The sequence below is a fragment of the Rosa rugosa genome, chromosome 1 (genome assembly GCF_958449725.1).
Source record: "Rosa rugosa chromosome 1, drRosRugo1.1, whole genome shotgun sequence".
NCBI classification, from domain to species: domain Eukaryota; kingdom Viridiplantae; phylum Streptophyta; class Magnoliopsida; order Rosales; family Rosaceae; genus Rosa; species Rosa rugosa.
In genome coordinates, this window is record NC_084820.1 from 38,012,950 (window position 1) to 38,032,497 (window position 19,548).

The window sequence follows — 19,548 nt, forward strand, 5'->3', positions numbered from 1 at the left end:
GTCACCGAGTGACGTTAAATCTCATAAAACGGACTAAACAACATATTTGTTTTAAGGGGTGGTTAATTAATTTGTACTCAGTTGTGTATAATTATCATTGAATTTAAATTCAATGGTGGAAAATAATGAGTCAAATAAATGAAAATTCATTTAGAATGTTTTCATTATTTTTTTACATTTAAATTTAAATCAAAAGACAATTGAGTAAAACAAGCACGGCTGAGTATGAAATTAACCTAACCACTGCAAGTGTCCTTTGTTTCAAAGTTCAAATCACATGTGAAGGAACCTCTCGGTAGGCCTTAGATCCACCCACCTTCGTTTCTTTCTTTTTTTTTCAAAAAGGAAAAAAAAAAATGGGAAAAGCAGGAGATGATTTAAGCTTTTGGTAATGAATACCCATAGAGAATGGTTAAGGTCAGAAGCAATCAATTGGGTATTGAATCAGCTTTTCTTATCAGAAGGAAGCAATCAATTGGGTAATCTTCTTGCTTTTTCGGTCCCTATACGAACTGATTTCTGTACATAATATAACTATGTTCTTTTTATGTATACCTATGATTGATCTGACCTTCGGTCCCTAAATATGTCTCCTTCATTTGTAAACACTTTTTGACGTCTCTCTCTTTAAGGTTTTGATTTCATAGGATAGGTAATTCGATATTAAGTTTCTTGATGACAGTAGACTGAGTTGAGACACTAGCACTATTGATGTCATTCAGGTGATCTAGCCATGGTTTAGTTAGTTGTTTTACACAACAAGATGGGGAATTTTAATCAAGCTTTGCAGTAACAACATAGTTGGTTAAAGGATCTGTGGTTCTGTTCTGTGTATGAGTGTATCCAGTTGTTTAAGAGTTTCATTTGGTGTTGGTTGAGTTCCAGTTGCTTAAGAGTTTCTGCTGAAATTAATGCGTATAAATCATGAATGCATTTGTGCCTGCTATATTTGTCTCTTCCTTTTTGTTCATAAACCCAGTACGAAAGAACTTTGCTTGCACTTTGTTAATTAAAGCCTTTTTGGTCTTATGCATTGCTATCAGAACATTCATTCTTCTTTATAGTTATCATGCTCTGAACCATATTTAGCAGAGGATTCTGAGTTCTAAATTCTTAGAAGCTCTTTTATATAAGGTTCCTCTGGTACTATGTCTTTATGGATTCTGTATTACAATTTTGCTCCAAGAATATTTGAGGGAGTAGTACAATATAACCCTCCTAATGCCATATGCTCTTATTATTGAGTTATGAAATTTATGTGAAGAGAAAGGTTCATTATTTTTTGATGCACATCATTTTAGTTAACAAAAAAAAAAAAAAACAGAAGGGTCTGCTATCTGTTAGGTACAGCACGCTATGCATTACGTGAAAAGAAAAGAAAAATACAGACTGCCCGTTGTTGGCTGAGGAACTCTGGCTTAATTTATAATTGTACTGAGTCCATGGCACCTCTAATAAATTATAAATGAGTAGGCTAATCAGTATTTCACGCTAACTTTGATTTGTTTATTAGAATATAAGCCTGTGGTTGTTTAACAGTAAGTGTATTTAGGGATGATTTGCTGTCGATGCATACAGTACATAACCGACCACGTGATTTGGGATGTACTGATGATAATGATTGGATGATGGGTTTCAATGCCAGCTGTATTGTAGATGCAATCAGGAAGTCTGCATCTCGATTTAGTTTATGGCTTAGACGTGTCTTGCTCAACCGTTTGATATGATATTATATCCCATCTGGGTGGTAAGCAAGAAACAGATGTATGAGAAAGAATAACCGCTATATTTTTAAAGGTCAAGCTTAAGGCAGTATCTTTTTAATAAGATAAAGATTTATTTAACTACAGCTTTCTTTGGCTTTTACTTATTTTGTCATCAACAATACTTCTGAATTGAAGAAAATAGGAGGGATGGTTCTGTTTTACCTAGACTAAGTTTTTTTTTATTTTTTTCACTAATCAATAGGAATTTAATTGATTGTTGTGTTTTTGGTTTTTTTTTTTTTAATTGTATTGTTCATAGGTTGAGTCCGGTTTTTCATTTTTGTTGTCTGTTTTTAATTTGCAGGTAGTACATATTGAAGGGGGAGACATTTAGACTGGAAACAAAGAAAAGAGGTTTGTTGTTGTGCTGTAAATTGTATTGGTTGTTGTTTTGAATGGAAAATGTTGCCTTTTCCTATCTCTTTCATCACTGCTGTGGATGTTGTCTGTGTTTTGAAGACAAAGTATCTATAGATTTTGGGGTTAAATTAAATTAGTTTACTCATTTCTATGTTTTTTTGGTTTTGATTGAGTTCGCTGTTGTGGTTGCCTTTGAATTAATATGGATTTTGATATTTTAGGAGTATTGTTTGCGAGTCTGGGTTTTGAGCGATCAACTAGAAAAGGTTCAAGGTGAGGCTTTAATGGGTGGTTTCAAGACTTTCGTTTTTGACTGATATGGGTTTTGACGTTTTGAGTATTTTGTTTGTCTTGCAGTTTGCAATCTCCATGGTTGCTTGAAAAAATTACAAGGTAGAGTTTTGAGTTTTTTGTTGTTTAAAAATTGTTTGTTAACTCTAGAATAAAACTTGCTTGCCTAGGTCTTCTTCATATAAATATATGTGTGTGTGTGTAGATATTTTGCAGTTCAAAGCTTGTTTTTAACTTTTTTTTGCATATGGATCATTCACAAGTTGTTACCTAACAATAAGAATACTAAGTGATAGTATCTTGATGTTTTTTTTAAGCTTTTGCTTTTGGTTAGACTAACTTTCTGTTTAAGTTAGTTTTCGCAGCTTTATGATTAATTTTCAAATTTCATTGCTGTTTTGTTTAGGTTTTTTAAGTTCTATGCAAAGAAGTGTGTGCATTATTCTTCTGCCGCTGTTCCTGTGTACATTGTTTGGCATTATCTCAGTCTCTTATTCCTATTCAGGTATGTGCTTGATATAGAACTGATATGTTTATATTTGTATTCACTGTTTGTCCTGAAATTAATCTGCATTTTGAAGTCAGTTGTTAATTTACTTATCATATGTTTGTAGTCAGATTCATGCTCTGTTTATGTTAGTTAATGTAGAAGAAATAAACTACAATGCATTGTTTTCAGTTTGAACACTATAATTTTTTGGAATAAAATTAGATACTCATAGAAATGTATCATCTCATGATTGATTCTAAAGGTGTTAAAAATGATTGAAATCAGATAAAAAATTATACTATAGCGAAATGAATTTTAAAGTGAGTAATACTTTGCTTCTGTCCAACACATATTGGAAACGGTGTTTCCATCTAAAGCTGTTTATCACGATGCAACAAAATGTATTGGAAATGGTTTGTCCAACACATAGTTCGTCCATCTAAAGTGTTATCATATGGTTGGAAATCCTCTTTTGACTGATATTGGAAATGGTTTCATTCTGCAGATATTCAGGACAGCGTGCTGTCAACTTCTTTAGCTGTTTCGGGTTCAAATATAAAATTTTCAGGTTATTAATTTGTTTATAGTTATTAAATTTATTCTCTAATTTTTTTTTAATGCCTGCTTTTCAAATGCCTTACAACTCTTAAACTGTCCTGCCTTTTGTTGTGATCTTTAGTTACTGGTAGTTTGAATCAAATAAATATGCTGATTTACTGCAAGTGAAGAAAGTTTGAATGGAAAATTATATATCTATTATTTTAAGTAAACCTTAAAATATAAAGAGTAGAATTATATGGCTACAGCATTATCTAAGTTTTCAAAATTTGTAGTTCAAATAAGTGTTAAACTTAACCATGTGTGACTTTGGTTTTCTTTCAGCAATTATCGGTGAGAACAACAAAAAAGGAGCATATCTTCTCACTTTTGCTACTGTTCATCCAACTCAATTAGCAAGTGAGTGGCTTGACTACATATTTATATCTGTATATAACTACATATCTGTATATAACTATATTTAAATTGAGTTTTGCAGGCAATGGAAGTCTCGCTTTATATATAAACACTGAAGCCAAAGCAGCAACCAAGGCCTCTCCATTTCCAGTGTTATCACAGGAATATGGCTTTTTCCCCCGCAGCATCGCGCGGGCTACTTTCCTAGTATATATATATACTTAACCAGCTCACACTGGAACTGCCCCAATAAATTTGAAAAACTAGGGTTCCCAGTTGAATCTCCATCTATCAAAGCTTCCATTGCTCACGCTCACAGGTAAACAATCCATCTCTCCTTCTTTGTTTGTCTCTAAGCTTCGAATTCAGCAAAACCTATTTGCTTGCTTTTTGGGTTTCAATTTGGGGGTTTCGCGTTCCAAACCATGTCTCAGCTTCCCCCTTCAAATTTTAGAGATGCAGGTTTCGAAAGGGTCTAATAATACTCCTTTTTGAGCATATATATATATGCTGCTTTCATTTCGGTGATGCTCAATTTTCAGTGAAACTGTATTTGCAAGATGTTTAAGTTGAGGCTATTTAGTGTGAAGTAATTAGAGTCAAACTCAGTTTTAGCTTCAATAAAAAGATTAGGTACTCTCTTTCATTAGTGTGAATTACTAGTTGAAACTTTATAGTTATGTGAATTTTGTATATGATATACATGTATATGTTGTATATATAGCAATAGATCATAGTTATATACATGTTTAGCAAGAAGAGGATCCTGGTTTTTAACCTTCTTTAGGGAGCTTCAATCATGTACAGTATCATCATAAACGAGTCACGACCATTTCAGAAATGTATATCTCTGAGCGCCTAGATGTTCATTGTTATAATGTGATTCCCTTGCTTTTGCTTAGAGAGGAAACTAAAAAAAAAAAGAAAAAGGAAAAAGAAGTCAGCTGCATAACCAGTTCCTCCTGCAGATTCTGTACACCCATAGATTGGAAGCTCATAAAGGTCAATGGTCATAAATTATGACCTGTTCTCTGTCTTGATTGAGCTTCTTCAGTTCGGACCATTCTGTGAACTATTTGAAAAGTCTTATTGCCATTTCTGAGTTGGTGATTTTCTGTTTCAGCTGAAACTTTTTTGGGTTTTCATGGTGCGACTACCGTAATGAACCCATAAATATTTTCAACAGCTGAAGCTTATGTAGATCCAGAGGCAGATTGGTCACCATCCATGTTATTCTTGATCATCAGCTTGTTATGGCTTGACAAATGCCCCCCAGGGTGATTTGGTAATGTTTTATTGCAATCACACTGCATGATTTGGTGATCAATCATCAGTCTTTTGTTTTTTTTTTTGTTTTTGGTTTGAAGATGACCAATATTATTAATGTCCCCCATTACTCCTTCCAAGTTCACATTTCTTCTCTCCCTCTTCCCTCTTCCCGATGCTCGCAGAGACTTCTGGCAATCTGATTCGTCCTCTTCAATATTGCTGCTGTGATATTATTGTCCTACAAATCAAATCCCAGCTTCAAGTACTTTGCCACTTCTCTGGACCAAACCCACTAAAAAAAAAAAAAGTCGTTACCATTGCCATATTCATCAGCAGTAGACCATCTTTTCTAGTGCCTGGTTTTGTTAATGAGGTTATTGTTAGTACCCTTCTCCTCACACCGCCACACACCTCCTCAGGTCCTATTGGATATTGGGTTTGGGCAACATGATAATGTCATCAACAGCTTCACTCATCTGAGTTCTTCCAAATCCAACCTCAAATCTAATCCACGAACAGTTTGAGAGGCAGAGGATGAGACATTACTGCCTTTCCTACTCCTCTTGGACCAATATGCAGATAGAATGGCTTTTGTCAAGCCAAATCCTATTTGAGTTGTAGTCGTAGAACCAATCTCATTATCATCAGCTTCATTTTGAGGCAAATTAAGCATCTGATAGAGTAGAAGAAGTGTAGTTCTTGGCTGTTTGAGTGGTTGACCTCATGTGCCTTGAAAGTGATTTCGTGGATGGGAAGGTCTTACCATAATTGCTGTAAACGGTTTCAGCAATGGTAGTTATTTGCTCTTAAGCGTGGATTCTCATACATCCTCCTAATGCTCTACTGGAATAAAACCTCTTGTGGCAATACTCAGAGTCCACTAAATTGAGGAACATGGTATTGGTTTTGTTCTGAAGGCTTGGCCTTGCTAGATTGAGCATGACCGATTATACGTGCTATATTGTTGTTGGTCTCTGAGGTCTCCTGGTTCAGCTTCCTAGTAGGTTGTAATTGATCTCCAGCTAGTGTCTGAAACTGAGTCTCTGTCTTCAATTTGTAGGAGAAAAGACCCTGGGTGTAGGTTAGCTCGGGTAAGGAGCAGTTCCCTTTAACTAATTTTGAAATTTTTAGTCTTATGCAATTATTTTCAGAGAAGTCCTGTTTTCTCTTCCCCTGTCACAATAGTAAACAAAATTAAGGAAATACATTAATACATCACCCTCAAGGATAGAGGGCAGCCATTTAGGGATTACAATTTCATAGCTCCACGTACAAGATGCAATAGCATCAGCACCCTTATATAAAGCATGGAACTAGAGCAAAACAAACTTCCTCAAGTTTATGAACGAAAAATCTATTTGGACCTTTCTTACTTGACTTCCTGTTGTTTACTTCAGAAATTTAAATTTCTCAGACCCGTCACTGAATATTTCATTTCTGCGTTGCCTCGTTTCTGTCAATTTTCAAACAAAACGATAAACTGGTTCAGCGTCCATTCTTGTTAAGAAATTGCTGATTTGACTAAATATCTTTCAGTGATACTTTGTCTTGCCATAGGCTGGTTAAGTAGGATTCCTGCCCATATCATATATTTTCATTTTGTGTCTGTTATTATACTAAGATTACATAAGATGAGGTTGTTTGGCATTGCACTGTTGAAGGATAATGGTAAACACCTAAACTTAAGATTGAAGGAAGGTAATGATCTTCTCAGGTATTATATGTTATGTTTGTTTGTTTGTTATCTGCCACTTGTTTGATAGGGTAAACTGCTACTGTTATCAATAATTTATCTTGGATCCACATTCCGCATATATACTGGTATGCTAAATGACACCATGCTCTGTTGTGATTATGGCTCCTCTTTCATTACCTGACTAATCATGTTGGAGTTCATGGCAGAGACTTAATGTATACTTTTGCTACTTTTTTTGCATTGTATCCTTGCAGGTGGTTAAACTGAGTATTACCCGCAATGTTCGGCCCTAGAAACTTCTAGCCAGTGCACAAATTGTGGTTTTTGAAAATACTCAGAGACTCCACTAAAAGGTGCTTCTCTGACCTAGTTCTATGTCTTCATTAAAATATGATATCTTAAAATTATGTACCCTCCCAGTCTCAATCTCTGTGAGCTTCAAACTTCACACTCAAATTTCATTCTAGCTGTGCCTGTATCCTATGAACCTTAAATGGCTTTGAACCTGATTCGGATTGCTTCCCATGAAGCTGAAAACCCCGTGGGCTGCTCTCTGAAGGAGGCCTTTGAGCTCCTTGAACCAAAACTAAGACCCCCATTGGCAATAACAATCTCAACCCCACAGGAATACTTGCTGCTCAACAAGGCTATTTTGTATGGAGTTCTATGTGAAACCCATTTTGCCAAAACACATATTAAGCATTTACATGCCATTGTCACTGATGGGTATGGCTTGTTTGCTAGTTTGATTGCTAAGGTTGTGAATGAATTGTACATGAAACTTGTTGACCCAGTGAAGTGCCAGTTGATTTGGGTTACTAAGGAGATGATTGATGTTCAGGCTGTAGGCATCCATGGTTTGTTGGTTTGTTTTCTGAGGCAAATTGTTGGTGGGGATTTTAGTGATGGAAATTTGTGGCTGTGTTTTGAGATCGTGAGCATTTTTTTGACCAAATGGGATTCGCTCTTGGAAGTAGAACCAATGATTTTGACCAGTGGATTGTATACATATCTTCGGCTAGTAGCTGATCACTATAGATTGCTAAGTAATCCAAAGTTGGAAGCGTTAAAGCAATTGGAAATTGATTTCTGCATTAAAGTGTTAAGGGAGCAGTTTTCGGTCTGTTTAAAGATTGGGAGGGATCTTGTTCGGCTCCTACAAGATGTGGTTCATATACCAAACTTTAGAGCTACGTGGAAAGATTTGGTATTGAATCAAGGCAAGTTTAAGACTCCTGGTTTTTCTGTTATTTCGCAGCTCTATAACACAAGGACTTCAAGTCAATATATTTTACTTCGGATTTCACCAGAAATGGAGACACAGTTGCGGTTTTTACTTACTTGCGTGAAGTTAGGGAGTCAAAAGCGTTACCAGGCATGGTTTGCTAAGAAGTTTCTATGTGCACCAAACAGAGAGACTTTGATAGTTGACATTGTCCGTTTTATATGTTGTGCACACCACCCACCAAATGAAATCATACAATCAGATATCATTCCAAGATGGGCTGTTGTAGGTTGGCTATTGAAATATTGCACAAAGAATTACGTCCAAGCCAATGTGAAACTAGCTCTACTTTATGATTGGCTATTCTTTGATGAAAGAGTAGATAATATAATGAATATTGAGCCTGCAATGCTACTGATGGTGTACTCTATACCCAGATACATTGATGTGACTCACACACTTCTTGAGTTTTTGTTCCTTCTTGTGGACAGTTATGATGTGGAACATAAAGATATAATTATTAGAGGCGTGTCTTCATCTCTTCGTGTACTTGTCAAGAAAGGAGTGATTCGCTCCTTTGATGTGTTGACATCTTGTGATGCACTTTCTCCTGTATTGAAAGAGAGGCTTGATAGGTTTTTGTCAGGTGCGGAATTGGAAATTTATAAAAGGCTGGAACAAACTAGATTTCCCAGTCCCTTTGCTTTGGAGAATTCCTCTTGTATGGGAACTCCGACTCCATCACCAGAACGTGAACGAGATAGATTTGCTATAAAATCAGCTGATACTTCTGTTATGATATCAGATTTGCAATAGGCTCATCTTCTGGGTCACTCCGTGGGAACTCCTACACCATCACCAGAACAGCAGTCTAAATGCCGAGCCGATAGGTTTTCTGCCAAATCAGCTGATACTTCTGTTGGGATAATAGGTGATGCAGCTTCTTGTAGTCCATCAGTAATGGTCAGCAATGATCAAATTCACAATGTAGAGAATTAAGAAAAAAAAGAAGGAAAGCCTTGTACTTGGAAGATTAGCTGTTGATGCAACTTGCTATCTCTCTGATTTAGTTAGAATTTTTTTGCTATCAACTTGTAAAGACTCTTATTGAATGATCAGAAGCATCTGAAGTTCTAGACAGATTTATAATAAGAGAAATATTGATCTTTTAGATTAAAAACACACAACACAAAGAAGGATGTGAGTTGACAAAACTTAATCTGCCTTATTCACAACTTACATTTATTTTTTCTTCCGTCTTTTTGAAGGGATTAAAATTCGAGTCTTGCAAATTAACTTCTAATTTTATTGTAGTTTTGATGCCTTATAATGTTTAACCAAGTTTTTGTTTGCAATTAGTGAGAGAATGTTTGTTACTTCAACATTGTGCCTTATTTTGTTTTGTTTTGTTTTTTTTTTTTTTTCTTTCTTTCTTTTTTACTAGCTATCGCAGCTAGCCAATTACATCACTACTGTTCAATAAAAAAATTAAAAAAATTACATCACTACTGAAAATTGCAAAAGCTTCGAGAAGAAATATTGAATATATTGTGTACAAAACTATATGCTGTAATTATCTATTGGACTAATTTCAGTTTACCACCTTGAATTTTGGAGTCGACATCATGTTAGTCCCTGCAGTTTCAATTTAGGGTTAATGCTCATACACCCCAAATTCCTGAGAATACTTCTCATACACCCCAGTGTCTTATTTTTATTCCTCTTTACACAACTTTTTCTCTTTTCCTTTCTCACCAACCCATCTTATCAAAATTCCTACCAGTAGTACCCTTCTCTGATGTCTCTGTCAGTTTGGTTTTCTTTAACTATCTGTTTGCTATTGTTTTGTTGAAACGTGGTGGGCCCATAAGAATTATATTTGTTTGAATATATACAGCTGTTGCATTCATCCTCTATTTCAAAGGTAAACAATACACTTTACTATTCAAGATTTCAATCATTGACAGACTTGAGTTAAATGCTATCTGCAAGAATACTAGCAAAGAACTGCATAAGGAAAAAGAAAAATTGAGAAAATTGAAAGAATATAGAGAAAGTCTTAGTAGAGAGACTCCCAATTACTGGGATATTATCTATAGACTTCAAACTAGAATTTATAAATTAGAAGAAGATATTGAAAATCTTTTATATATTCTGGGAGAGGAACAAAAACCTCTTGATTATTTGAGCATTGGTTAGATCCGCAAATCATTGGTATCAGAGCTTGTAAAATAGCTCAGCAAGGGAATCCCCTATGGGGACAATGTCTGATTTAATAATAGAGAGACTGAATTCTCTATTAAAATCTTCTGATGAAAAATATCAGATCCTGCAGAAAGAAATTTCTAGATATCAAGAACATCTAGAAAAAATTCCTGTTATAATCCACCAATTGGAAAAATTGGAAAACAAACTGGATTATATCAAAGATCTTCCAAAAACGGAAGAAGAAAAGCTAACAAGTGTTAGTAGAAAAATCAATGAACAGCAAAAAACGTTGGATTCTATGAAAAATATACTGAAGGACAAGAAAGTGCCTACAGTAAAACCAAAGAAGACTAATGGATTCAAACCATTAGAAAGACCAGAAAAGAATCCTGTTCCAAACATGATTTTTCTGGATCCCTCAACTAGTTCTACTAGTATTCGGTATGAAAAGCCGAAGGAAACTCGAGATGTCAATATGATGAGCATCTTCGGAAAAAAGAAAGGAGTTCAACTCCTAAATGCTGAAGAATTTGAATACAATGAAATCGAGCATGAGGTAAAAAACGCCTCAATTCCAAAGCTAGATTTCAAACAAATTTACAAAAGGGGAACGTTTGACCTGATGGATAGCCATCATTTCAAATTACTTGAATTTACAACCCCCTCTACAACAGGAGAAACAGATCTACTGCTAATCACTCCTGCTGAAGTTGCCAGAGCAAAAGCAAAAAATTATCAATTTATGCATATTGGAGCAGTCCAAGTAGGCATAAAACTTTTAGCTCGAGAAGGTATAAACTGTTCAGTTCTATGTGTCTTACAAGACAATAGACTAACAGATTTTCAAGCTAGTCTTTTGGGAACCCTTGAAGCATCTCTGTGCAACCAAGTGGCATATTTCAACTGCTTCCCCAACTTCTCAACCAGCTTGAAAGATGCAGCTCACTGTCTAAGACTGAGAGTCAAGACAGATGGCATATCTATGAAAAACGATATGCAAGAATTGGCAATAGTAAACAGAATATACTATAAACTGATGAGTACCACAGTAGAGCCAAAGACAAGGATATCAAACATCCCTGGTCTTACTACTGGATTCCTCACCAGTCAGAAGAACCATTCACAGCAGATCCATAAGGTTACTTGGAATGAAGTAACGTTTCCTATCGAATGGAAATTATCTGGTCTGAAGCTACCAGCAGAAAGTGCAAAAGCTAAAATTTATGAAAGTAGAAAGACTGGAGAAATCAGTCTAAATTTTGACAATCACAGAAAAAGTGATGTCTGTCCTGAGAATATCAGGATAAACAAAAATCTTCTCAGAAGAAGCTACAGCACTAGAGAAGCTAGTGTTAGTGGTACAAAAAACTCTGAAGAACCATCAGAGTCCATCACTGAAGAAGAACTAGAAGCTGATCTAAACAGACCAGTCAATATGTTTAGAGCACAAAAGCTCTATGATCTTTATGAAGAAGCAGAATTCTGCGAAAATCCTGAAAGATTAGAAAAACTAATCGAAGAAATGAAAAACTTCAATCCAGGAAAGGAAAGAAAACTCCTTCCCTACCAGGATGTTGAAATGGAAGACGGAGATAGCTCCAAAACGTTCATCACTAGAGAAAAGGGAAAAGTGAAACTCCCTATACAGAAGGCCCCTACGGGCAGAAATGGAGAAAGAAATTCTCAAAGGTTTGTCCCAGAGGACAAGATACCCAGAGTACCAATTTCCAACTATGGTATCTGGCTAGATTTAGATAAAGCTCTAGACAAGAGAAAAACTCTTGACCAATGGGTAGACAGCCTGATGATGGCATCTGCTCTAACCCTTGGAAAATTTGAAGCTCCTGATCTTCAGATGTACTTTGAAACTACTCTCACAGGAGTCGCCAAGAAGTATTACTATTCCTTCAAAGAAACAGCCAGAGGAAAAGAATGGCTGGAAGAAATCAAAACTTCAAAATCTCCGTATGATTTTACAGCACCACTGTATGATCAGTTCTGTGGAGATCTTGCAAATATGAGTGAAAAGGCTAGAGAAACGGCCAAATCAAATATCTATGCTCTCAAAATTTGTGACATGAGATATTTTGAAGAATACTTGAATGAATTTCAAGAATATTACTGTACAATTGGTGAACTAGAAAATACTGATCTAGTCAACCTGTTGCACAGGAACTCCCTGAACCATGGAGAACAGTTGTGCGGGAAAGCATAGCAGAAAAACCAATTGAAAGATTTTCAGTTGGAGGAATTGCCGACAGAATCCGGCAACTGTTGAAAGAGCAATGCAAAGCCAATCTTAGAGCTAAGATGGCCAAGAAACAACTCAAAGGAGTTGAAAATTTCTGTTACGGAATACTGGATATGCCAACCAACTGGGGATGCCATGAATCCAAGTTCTACAGAAAGAAAAAAGGAAAATATTACTCTAAAAAATTCAAAAGGAGTAATCAAAAGAAGAATTGGAAATTCAAGAAAAGTTCCAATTACAAAAAACATCAGGATGAAGATCCAAAAAAGAAATTCTTCAAGAAAAAGAAGAATACTCATCAACATAAACAACCAAGCAAGAAAGCTTGCAGATGTTGGTTATGTAAAGCTGAAGGGCACTATGCCAATGAATGCCCAGAAAAGGGTAAAAAATCTTCTACTAAGGCTCTCTTTGAAGAATATGAGCATATAGTAGAATCAGCAAATATGAAAGGCTACGAAATAGCCTATTCAGATGATGAAGAAGACGACAGGTCAGTTTACTCTGCCTAGTCAGAAGAAGAAGATTCATTCGAGTCTGAGACAGATTCTGAAGTAGAGTACTTCGAATCTAGACAAATGAATGTTTTGAAAATCAAAAACTGGGAAGAAAGTAAGACAGAATCTTTAATGTCCTCTTATCAGGTGAACCCTGGTACATTCGTTTGTGTCACGAAAAGAATGGTCTCCCTATGTTTTGTGAAGAGTCAAAAAAGACTTATCACAAAGAATGCTTCATAGCTGAAGCGAGAAGAAAAACCAAGAATGGACTTGTCAGCCAACTGGTTGAACAAGAATATGAAGAATATTTCTCTGAGAAAAAAGAGAAAGAAGTGGAAACTTTGTTCCGGGAAACCATGGAACCATCTTCCTCGAAAAAGGAAGACATCATCGAAGAAAAAATCGATGACAACTTTGAACTGGTTGAAATACCAGAAAATGTAGAACTGGTGAAACCACCAGAAACTGTTCATCTCTTAGAAAAGCAAGAAGCAGCTATAACAGTTACTGAAACATGGGATCTACTTGGCCAACCTTCTGGCAAGTTTGATTATAAAGTCCGATATGACCCTCCGTCATGGTTCAGTAATCCAGATAGTAAAGAGAAAATTCCTACAAACTGGGATGATACAAAACCTTCTAGTTGTGATAAATCTCCCACTCAGAAAAATGTTCCAGTAGAATGTAAACCATTCATTCCAAAGGAACAAGCTCAAGAAAATGAGCTTCAGCAATCGAAAGTCGTCTCTACAAGTAGATACAGCAACTACATAGAGATTGGACTAAAATTCCCTGATCACAAAAAATATCATCTACATGCCTTTGTAGATAATGGATCAGGATTTACAGTTGCAAAACGATTTGCAATTCCAGAAAAACTCTGGAAAGAAGAAAAGAAAACAGCTACTGGTGTTACTTTTGATGGAAGCCATCTCACCATGAATAAAGTAGCAAAAAATGTTCATATCACCATTGGTGGAGGAACATTTACCATCCATAACGTCTGGCAATCTGAAGGCCAAGGCGCAGATTTCTTGTTGGGTAATGATTTCATTCTCCTACAGAGATTTATTCAGGATGAAGAAGCAATAGGCTTCAGAAAAGGAGAACGGGTGTTCTGGGCTGATAGGCTTATTCAGGCCAAAAGTATTGTAGGTCCAAACTTTACTACCCAATATCAGAGATCGCAACAGAATAGTGGTGATCTTACCCCCTAGAAACCCAAATTTGAACCCATACTCCAAATCAAACAACAACAAGAATTACTTGTTGAAGAATCTTCTGAAGAAGAAGAAGAAGAAACTAGTGAAGAAGAAGAAGCTAGCTTCATCCATGAGCATAACCTCAAGCACTTTCAGAATAAGCTTGAGTCTCAGAAAATTCCCACGCTTGAAAAAATCAAGAAACTACTCGAGCAGAATATCGATGTAGACCCTCAGAAGTTTTGGGAAAAAGACCCAGTGGTCTGTGAATTAAGATTGCATGACATGAATGCCATCTGTCATGTCAAAGCCATTCCTCAATACAAAGAGGAAGACCAAAAAGAATTCAGAAAAGATATTGAAGATCTCCTGAACAAGAGATTAATTCAACCTTCCACTAGCCCTCATCATGCTCCAGCATTCTACGTGAGAAATCATGTAGAAAATCTAAGAGGAAAAGCTAGAATGGTGATTGACTACAGAGATGTCAACAAAAAGACTGTCAAAGACGGTTATCAAATCGCTCAAGTAAGAGTACTGATCAACCAGCTCAGAGGAGCTAAAGTCTTTTCAAAATTCGATGCAAAGTCGGGTTTTTGGCAGGTCAAGATGCATCCTGAGAGTGTACCTCTCACTACATTTGGAACACCTCAAGGACATTACGAATGGTTAGTAATGCCTTTTGGTCTAAAGCAAGCTCCCTCAATCTTCCAGAGAAAAATGGATAATATCTTCAAACATGTTGCGGAGTTCTGCGTCGTCTACATAGATGACATTCTGGTCTTCTCCAAAAACAGAGAAGAACATATGAAACACCTCCACGAGGTTGTAAAGCTGATAGTTCAGCATGGAATCATCCTAGGTGAAAAGAAAATCTTCTTTATTCTTGATGAAGTTGATTTCCTAGGAATAAATATAAAAAATGGAGTGATAAAACTCCAACCTCATATACTTGAGAAAATCTGGAAATTCCCAGATAGAATTCCTGATGCTAAGAGTCTAGAAAGATTCCTTGGTGTCATAAATTATGGGAGAGATTTCATTCCCAAGATCTCAGGGTTAACAGCAATGTTATCTCCTAAAACGAGTTCCAAAAGAAAATGGAACTTCACAGAAGATGATGAAAAAACTGTGAAGCAGATAAAAAATCTCTGCAAAAACCTCCCTCCTCTTCAACAACCAGAAGAGAATGATGAGATTATCCTCCAGACAGATGCGAGTGATAATTACTGGTCCGGTGTGGTTCTGGCGAAAGCACCTGGAACTAACATTGAAAAGATCTGTAAATTTTGTAGTGGCAAGTTCAGCCCTGCAGAACTGAATTATCCCACAGGGGAAAAAGAAATTTTGGCTGTAAAGAAAACGATTTTAAATTCTCCAGCTTTTCTGGGAAAACCCTTTACTGTTTGCACCAATTGTGCCAGAGTAAAGAACTTCAAAAATTTCAAACTTGATAAAGCTGCTGATAGAGGAAGGTTAGCTAACTGGCAATTATTTCTTAACCAATATGATTATGTTGTTGAATTAATTGCAGGAAACAAAAACTATCTTCCAGACGCCTTGACAAGAGAATTAGCCATGTTCAACAGAAGAGATGACGACGAAGGTCGCAATCCCAGAAGCAGAAGACCTGGGAAAGAACATGAAGACACAGAGGATCCCAAAGAAAAAATCCTCAAAAGATTCCTGCTAGGTCCAAAAGGACCAGCCACAACTGATCAATCCCAGGGTAAAGGATTGACTAGCCCGTCTCAAACAGCAGACGGTAAAGGCTCATCAAGACCGTTGACGGCTGTTGCTTTGCCAAAAAGCAAACCTACTCCAACTGGAGTAATTAATGTTTTTAATTATGAACTTCGAACTTTTGACACTCCTGTGTTCAGAACTGGCAGGAAACTCGCTTACCATCAGAAGGCAATTCTAGATAATCTTTTATTTGCCTTCCAAGAAAGAAGCAGTGGTCTAATGTTCCCAGCCCTCTTCGCCTTAGCTGAAGAACTTTATGAAAATGGCAGGCCACAGTTCGAAGAACTACAGCAGAGTGCTGTCAAGAAAGAAAAAATTAACTTCCTTGAAAGCCCAGAAAGTGCTAGGGTCCCTATCATGGCACTCACTGAAGCAGACTGGCATAAATTCCACAATCTAATAGGAAGGCACAATTCAGAAGACCTAGTTCCTCCAACCCTCTTCATCATCGCGGGACCATATGTTGGAAGATACCTGGTAAATGTTCAGAGTGAACATCCACAAGAACACAAGCTCTGGCTTGTTGAAAATGGTTTTGTCCATAATCTGTGGACCAAAACTAATGATGATCTAAAAGGTTTGCCGCCCATCATCGTTAATACAGTCAAGAATGTTAGAAAAACAGACTGTACGCTTCGTCTGAAGTTTAAATCCACCCCTCCAGAATGGATCCAGCAAGCAAATGGTGAGGTTGAATATATTGCTCCATATCACTATGTGAGAATTATTCCAAGACAATATCTGCAACCTGCCTGTGTTGGGTATAATGGCCAACCAAACTCTAGCATCCCATGGATGAAGGCCATGACTTTGGAATACATCAAGAAGATCATCTCTGAAGACCTCAGCAATACTTTCCTGGCAGCAGGAGAGAAGATCATTATCACTGCTTACGATCATCCTAACGTAGTCAGCAGTGACCTGTTCCTATCTCTCACCCGAAAAGAGATAGACTCAACAATGGCATGCATGCAGTAGATGGACAAACTTGAAAACGACAACCACTACAAGATGTATGTCGACACGGACGTAGAAGACAATGCTACAACAGTTAGAAGGGCCCAAGCAGACAACAACTCGTTTGTCTTTGGCCACCACTCAGAGACTAATGACAACATGTAGCAGCTGGTGAAAGAAAAAGGCATCAAAACAAAAAAGCAACTGTTTCCTTTTCAAAAAGATACTTTTGCTTTTCAGAAAAGAAGAAGGTGAAAAACATTTCACCCAAATACTTTTGCTTTTCCCTATCCGACCTCCATCATCAGGAGCACTCAGAAAAGCAGAAGATCACGAAGTTGTGCTGTACATTTTTGTATTTTGAATTCCAGTTTGAGTTCCGCTCTCTATATAAAGAGCTTTAGTTTTCATTTGTAAGGCATTCGAAAAACGGAAACATCAATCCGATATTCGAAAAGAGCCATAGTAGAGTGCTTCCATTCCTATCTAGAAGTGAAGTAGTGTGCTTCAAGTACAAGTAAGTACCTGTTCTCAGTCTTATGGATAGCTAAACAGCTTTTGCTGTTTACCTGAGAATGAGGCTCTGAATGTTTAACATGTATATTATTTGAATAAATGAATTCATGTGGTTACTCATCCACTTCTTCAACAAGTATCGTTGTCATTAAATAGTTATCTTCATCTTTATCATTGTCATAATATAGTTATCTTCATCTTTAGGTCACTATCTAAATGTCTGCATCTTGTAGAAATCTGAGGTTCTGATGGTACTATTTAACCGAAAAAAAAAAAACCAGTTTTAAATCCAAAACTAAGACAAGCAGCAGTGATTCCGCCTGTTAAAGTATCCGTTAGGCAAGAGGCCGTTAGGAGAAAAACCTGGGCATGTTGAAGGCTAGTGTTGTTTTGTTTTGTCGTTTAGAATGAAATTTTTTTTTTTAGTCAAAAGGTATTAGCAAAACCACAGGTTAATATAGGATACAAATGACATTTAGATAAAGACTTATCCCTGTTAGTCTTTTCTTAAAAGAAACAGTGTAATACAAAAGTGTTGGGTAGTTGGGAAAAATACCGGTGCTTTTTGGGTATACGGGAAAAACCCCTTCAATTTAATCAGTAACACCCTCACACTTTTCAATTTCATCAACCGTGTCCAATTAATTGAGTTCCGTCTAAATTGGACGTTATATCTGATACTTTAAAGGCTAAAATGGTCATTTCATAAAAAAAATAAAAAAAAATAAAAAAAAGAAGAAGAAGAAAGAAAACACAAAACCTCCCCCTCCGTTCCTCTCTCTCTCTCTCAGCTCTTCTTCTTCTTTTTTTGATCTTCTTCTTCTTCTTCTTCTCATAGCAGTAACATAGAAACCAAAGACCCACCTCTGATTTCTTCTCAATTTTGACATTCCTCACCCCAAAATCAAATCTTTGGAATCACCCATTTCACAATGTCTATCGGAATCGTGACCCGGTTCAAGGAAGCCGGCCAATCGACCATGGTGGCACACCAGTTATGGTCCAAATTCACCGACCCGACCGCCCTCAGCCTCCCTTCAAGCCTCTTCGACACCTCGACCCAAGTCTTCCAAAACTTGACCCGGTTCTTTTTCTTCTTCTTATTCAGATAATCACATGCCTTGCCGAGGCCGGCGGGAACCTTGCCGGCGTTGTTCCGGAGGTCGGTGGAGAAGGAGGCGGTGTTGATTCGGTCATGGACGGAGGAGAAGGATCGGGGATGGAGGGATTGGGCTCGGAAGGGGAGAGGCAGGAGAGAGTTGGCTGGAGGATGAAGAAGGTTGTCACGCCCCTGATTTTTACACAAATAAAAATCAATATATAATCCCATAATTATACATGCGCGATCGTTCAGTCATCAATACAAAGTACCTGGAACATATTTCCCTTAAATCAAGTACATACTGATGCCCTGAACCCTCTAAGTCAATATACACTCGCTCCATAGAATTATATATTACACAAACTTACGAATTAAATTGCCATCACAAAATAAAACGTAAATGCTCCTCAGAGCTTACTACATAGTGGAAGTCATACACTGGCAAAGCCAACAAAATTTGTTTCCTACCCGTTCTGCTGCCAACAAGCTACTTCAGCTTCAGCCACAATCTCCCCGACCTGCAGGATTAACCCCTACACCGTTTGAATGGTGCACCGGGTTGCCACACAACAAACCCGGTAAGCTTTTGCAAGCCCGTATGAGTAACTCATGAACAACAATCAACAACTCACACAAATCAGCTTAAGGAAAACATGCAACCATGATTCCTTCTAACATTCCATATCCTTTCCACCGAAAGGACAATATAAATCACCGCTGTGACAATGTTCTATTTGCTAACTTAACCATCAAGAAACAATTCAAGTCTCATCTAGACAATAAAAGAAGAATACTCTTGGAACTCTCATTTTAAACTACATTCTTATAAGTCTCCAGCAACCTCGACCGTTGCCCCCATAAGCTATAATGGCAGACAGACTAGCGCCCTAGCTAATCGTACCCATTTGCCCGGCCAACTGCGTGATTCCCTATTTCTTGCCTTGGTCACTATTTGTGACCCGTCACCATCTGTGACCTATGATCATTCAGACCCCGTCTGGTCTCGGAATCAACC

At 37.1% G+C, this 19,548-nt stretch overlaps 2 protein-coding genes across 9 annotated transcripts in view; one reads left to right on the plus strand and one right to left on the minus strand.

Moving 5' to 3' along the window:
- LOC133736627 (nuclear cap-binding protein subunit 2) overlaps positions 1 to 18,678 on the minus strand; it is a 37,292-nt gene extending 18,614 nt beyond the window's left edge. The window contains exon 1 of the mRNA XM_062164179.1: positions 18,668 to 18,678. The gene's annotated coding sequence lies outside the window, so the exon portion shown is untranslated. The remainder of the gene's footprint in view (positions 1 to 18,667) is intronic.
- Positions 312 to 9,209, plus strand: LOC133724826 (uncharacterized). 8 transcript variants are annotated; one of them, XM_062151696.1, is made up of 11 exons: positions 312 to 479; positions 2,071 to 2,120; positions 2,348 to 2,399; positions 2,484 to 2,519; positions 2,824 to 2,922; positions 3,413 to 3,475; positions 3,790 to 3,864; positions 3,944 to 4,180; positions 4,985 to 5,146; positions 7,081 to 7,179; positions 7,294 to 9,209. In XM_062151696.1, exon 11 carries the CDS (start codon positions 7,320 to 7,322, stop codon positions 8,865 to 8,867), a length of 1,548 nt encoding a protein of 515 aa, XP_062007680.1. In that variant the 5' UTR covers positions 312 to 479; positions 2,071 to 2,120; positions 2,348 to 2,399; positions 2,484 to 2,519; positions 2,824 to 2,922; positions 3,413 to 3,475; positions 3,790 to 3,864; positions 3,944 to 4,180; positions 4,985 to 5,146; positions 7,081 to 7,179; positions 7,294 to 7,319; the 3' UTR covers positions 8,868 to 9,209. The 8 variants fall into 8 exon arrangements, with proteins under 8 accessions (XP_062007680.1, XP_062007679.1, XP_062007678.1 ...); XM_062151695.1 differs by lacking the exon at positions 4,985 to 5,146; XM_062151694.1 differs by having other exon boundaries at positions 313 to 479; positions 7,081 to 9,209.
- Positions 18,679 to 19,548: the final 870 nt, after the last annotated feature.

Bases quoted from the DNA above. Each gene is read 5' to 3' on its own strand.
- LOC133724826 (XM_062151696.1), top strand. From the start codon at position 7,320: ATGGCTTTGAACCTGATTCGGATTGCTTCCCATGAAGCTGAAAACCCC.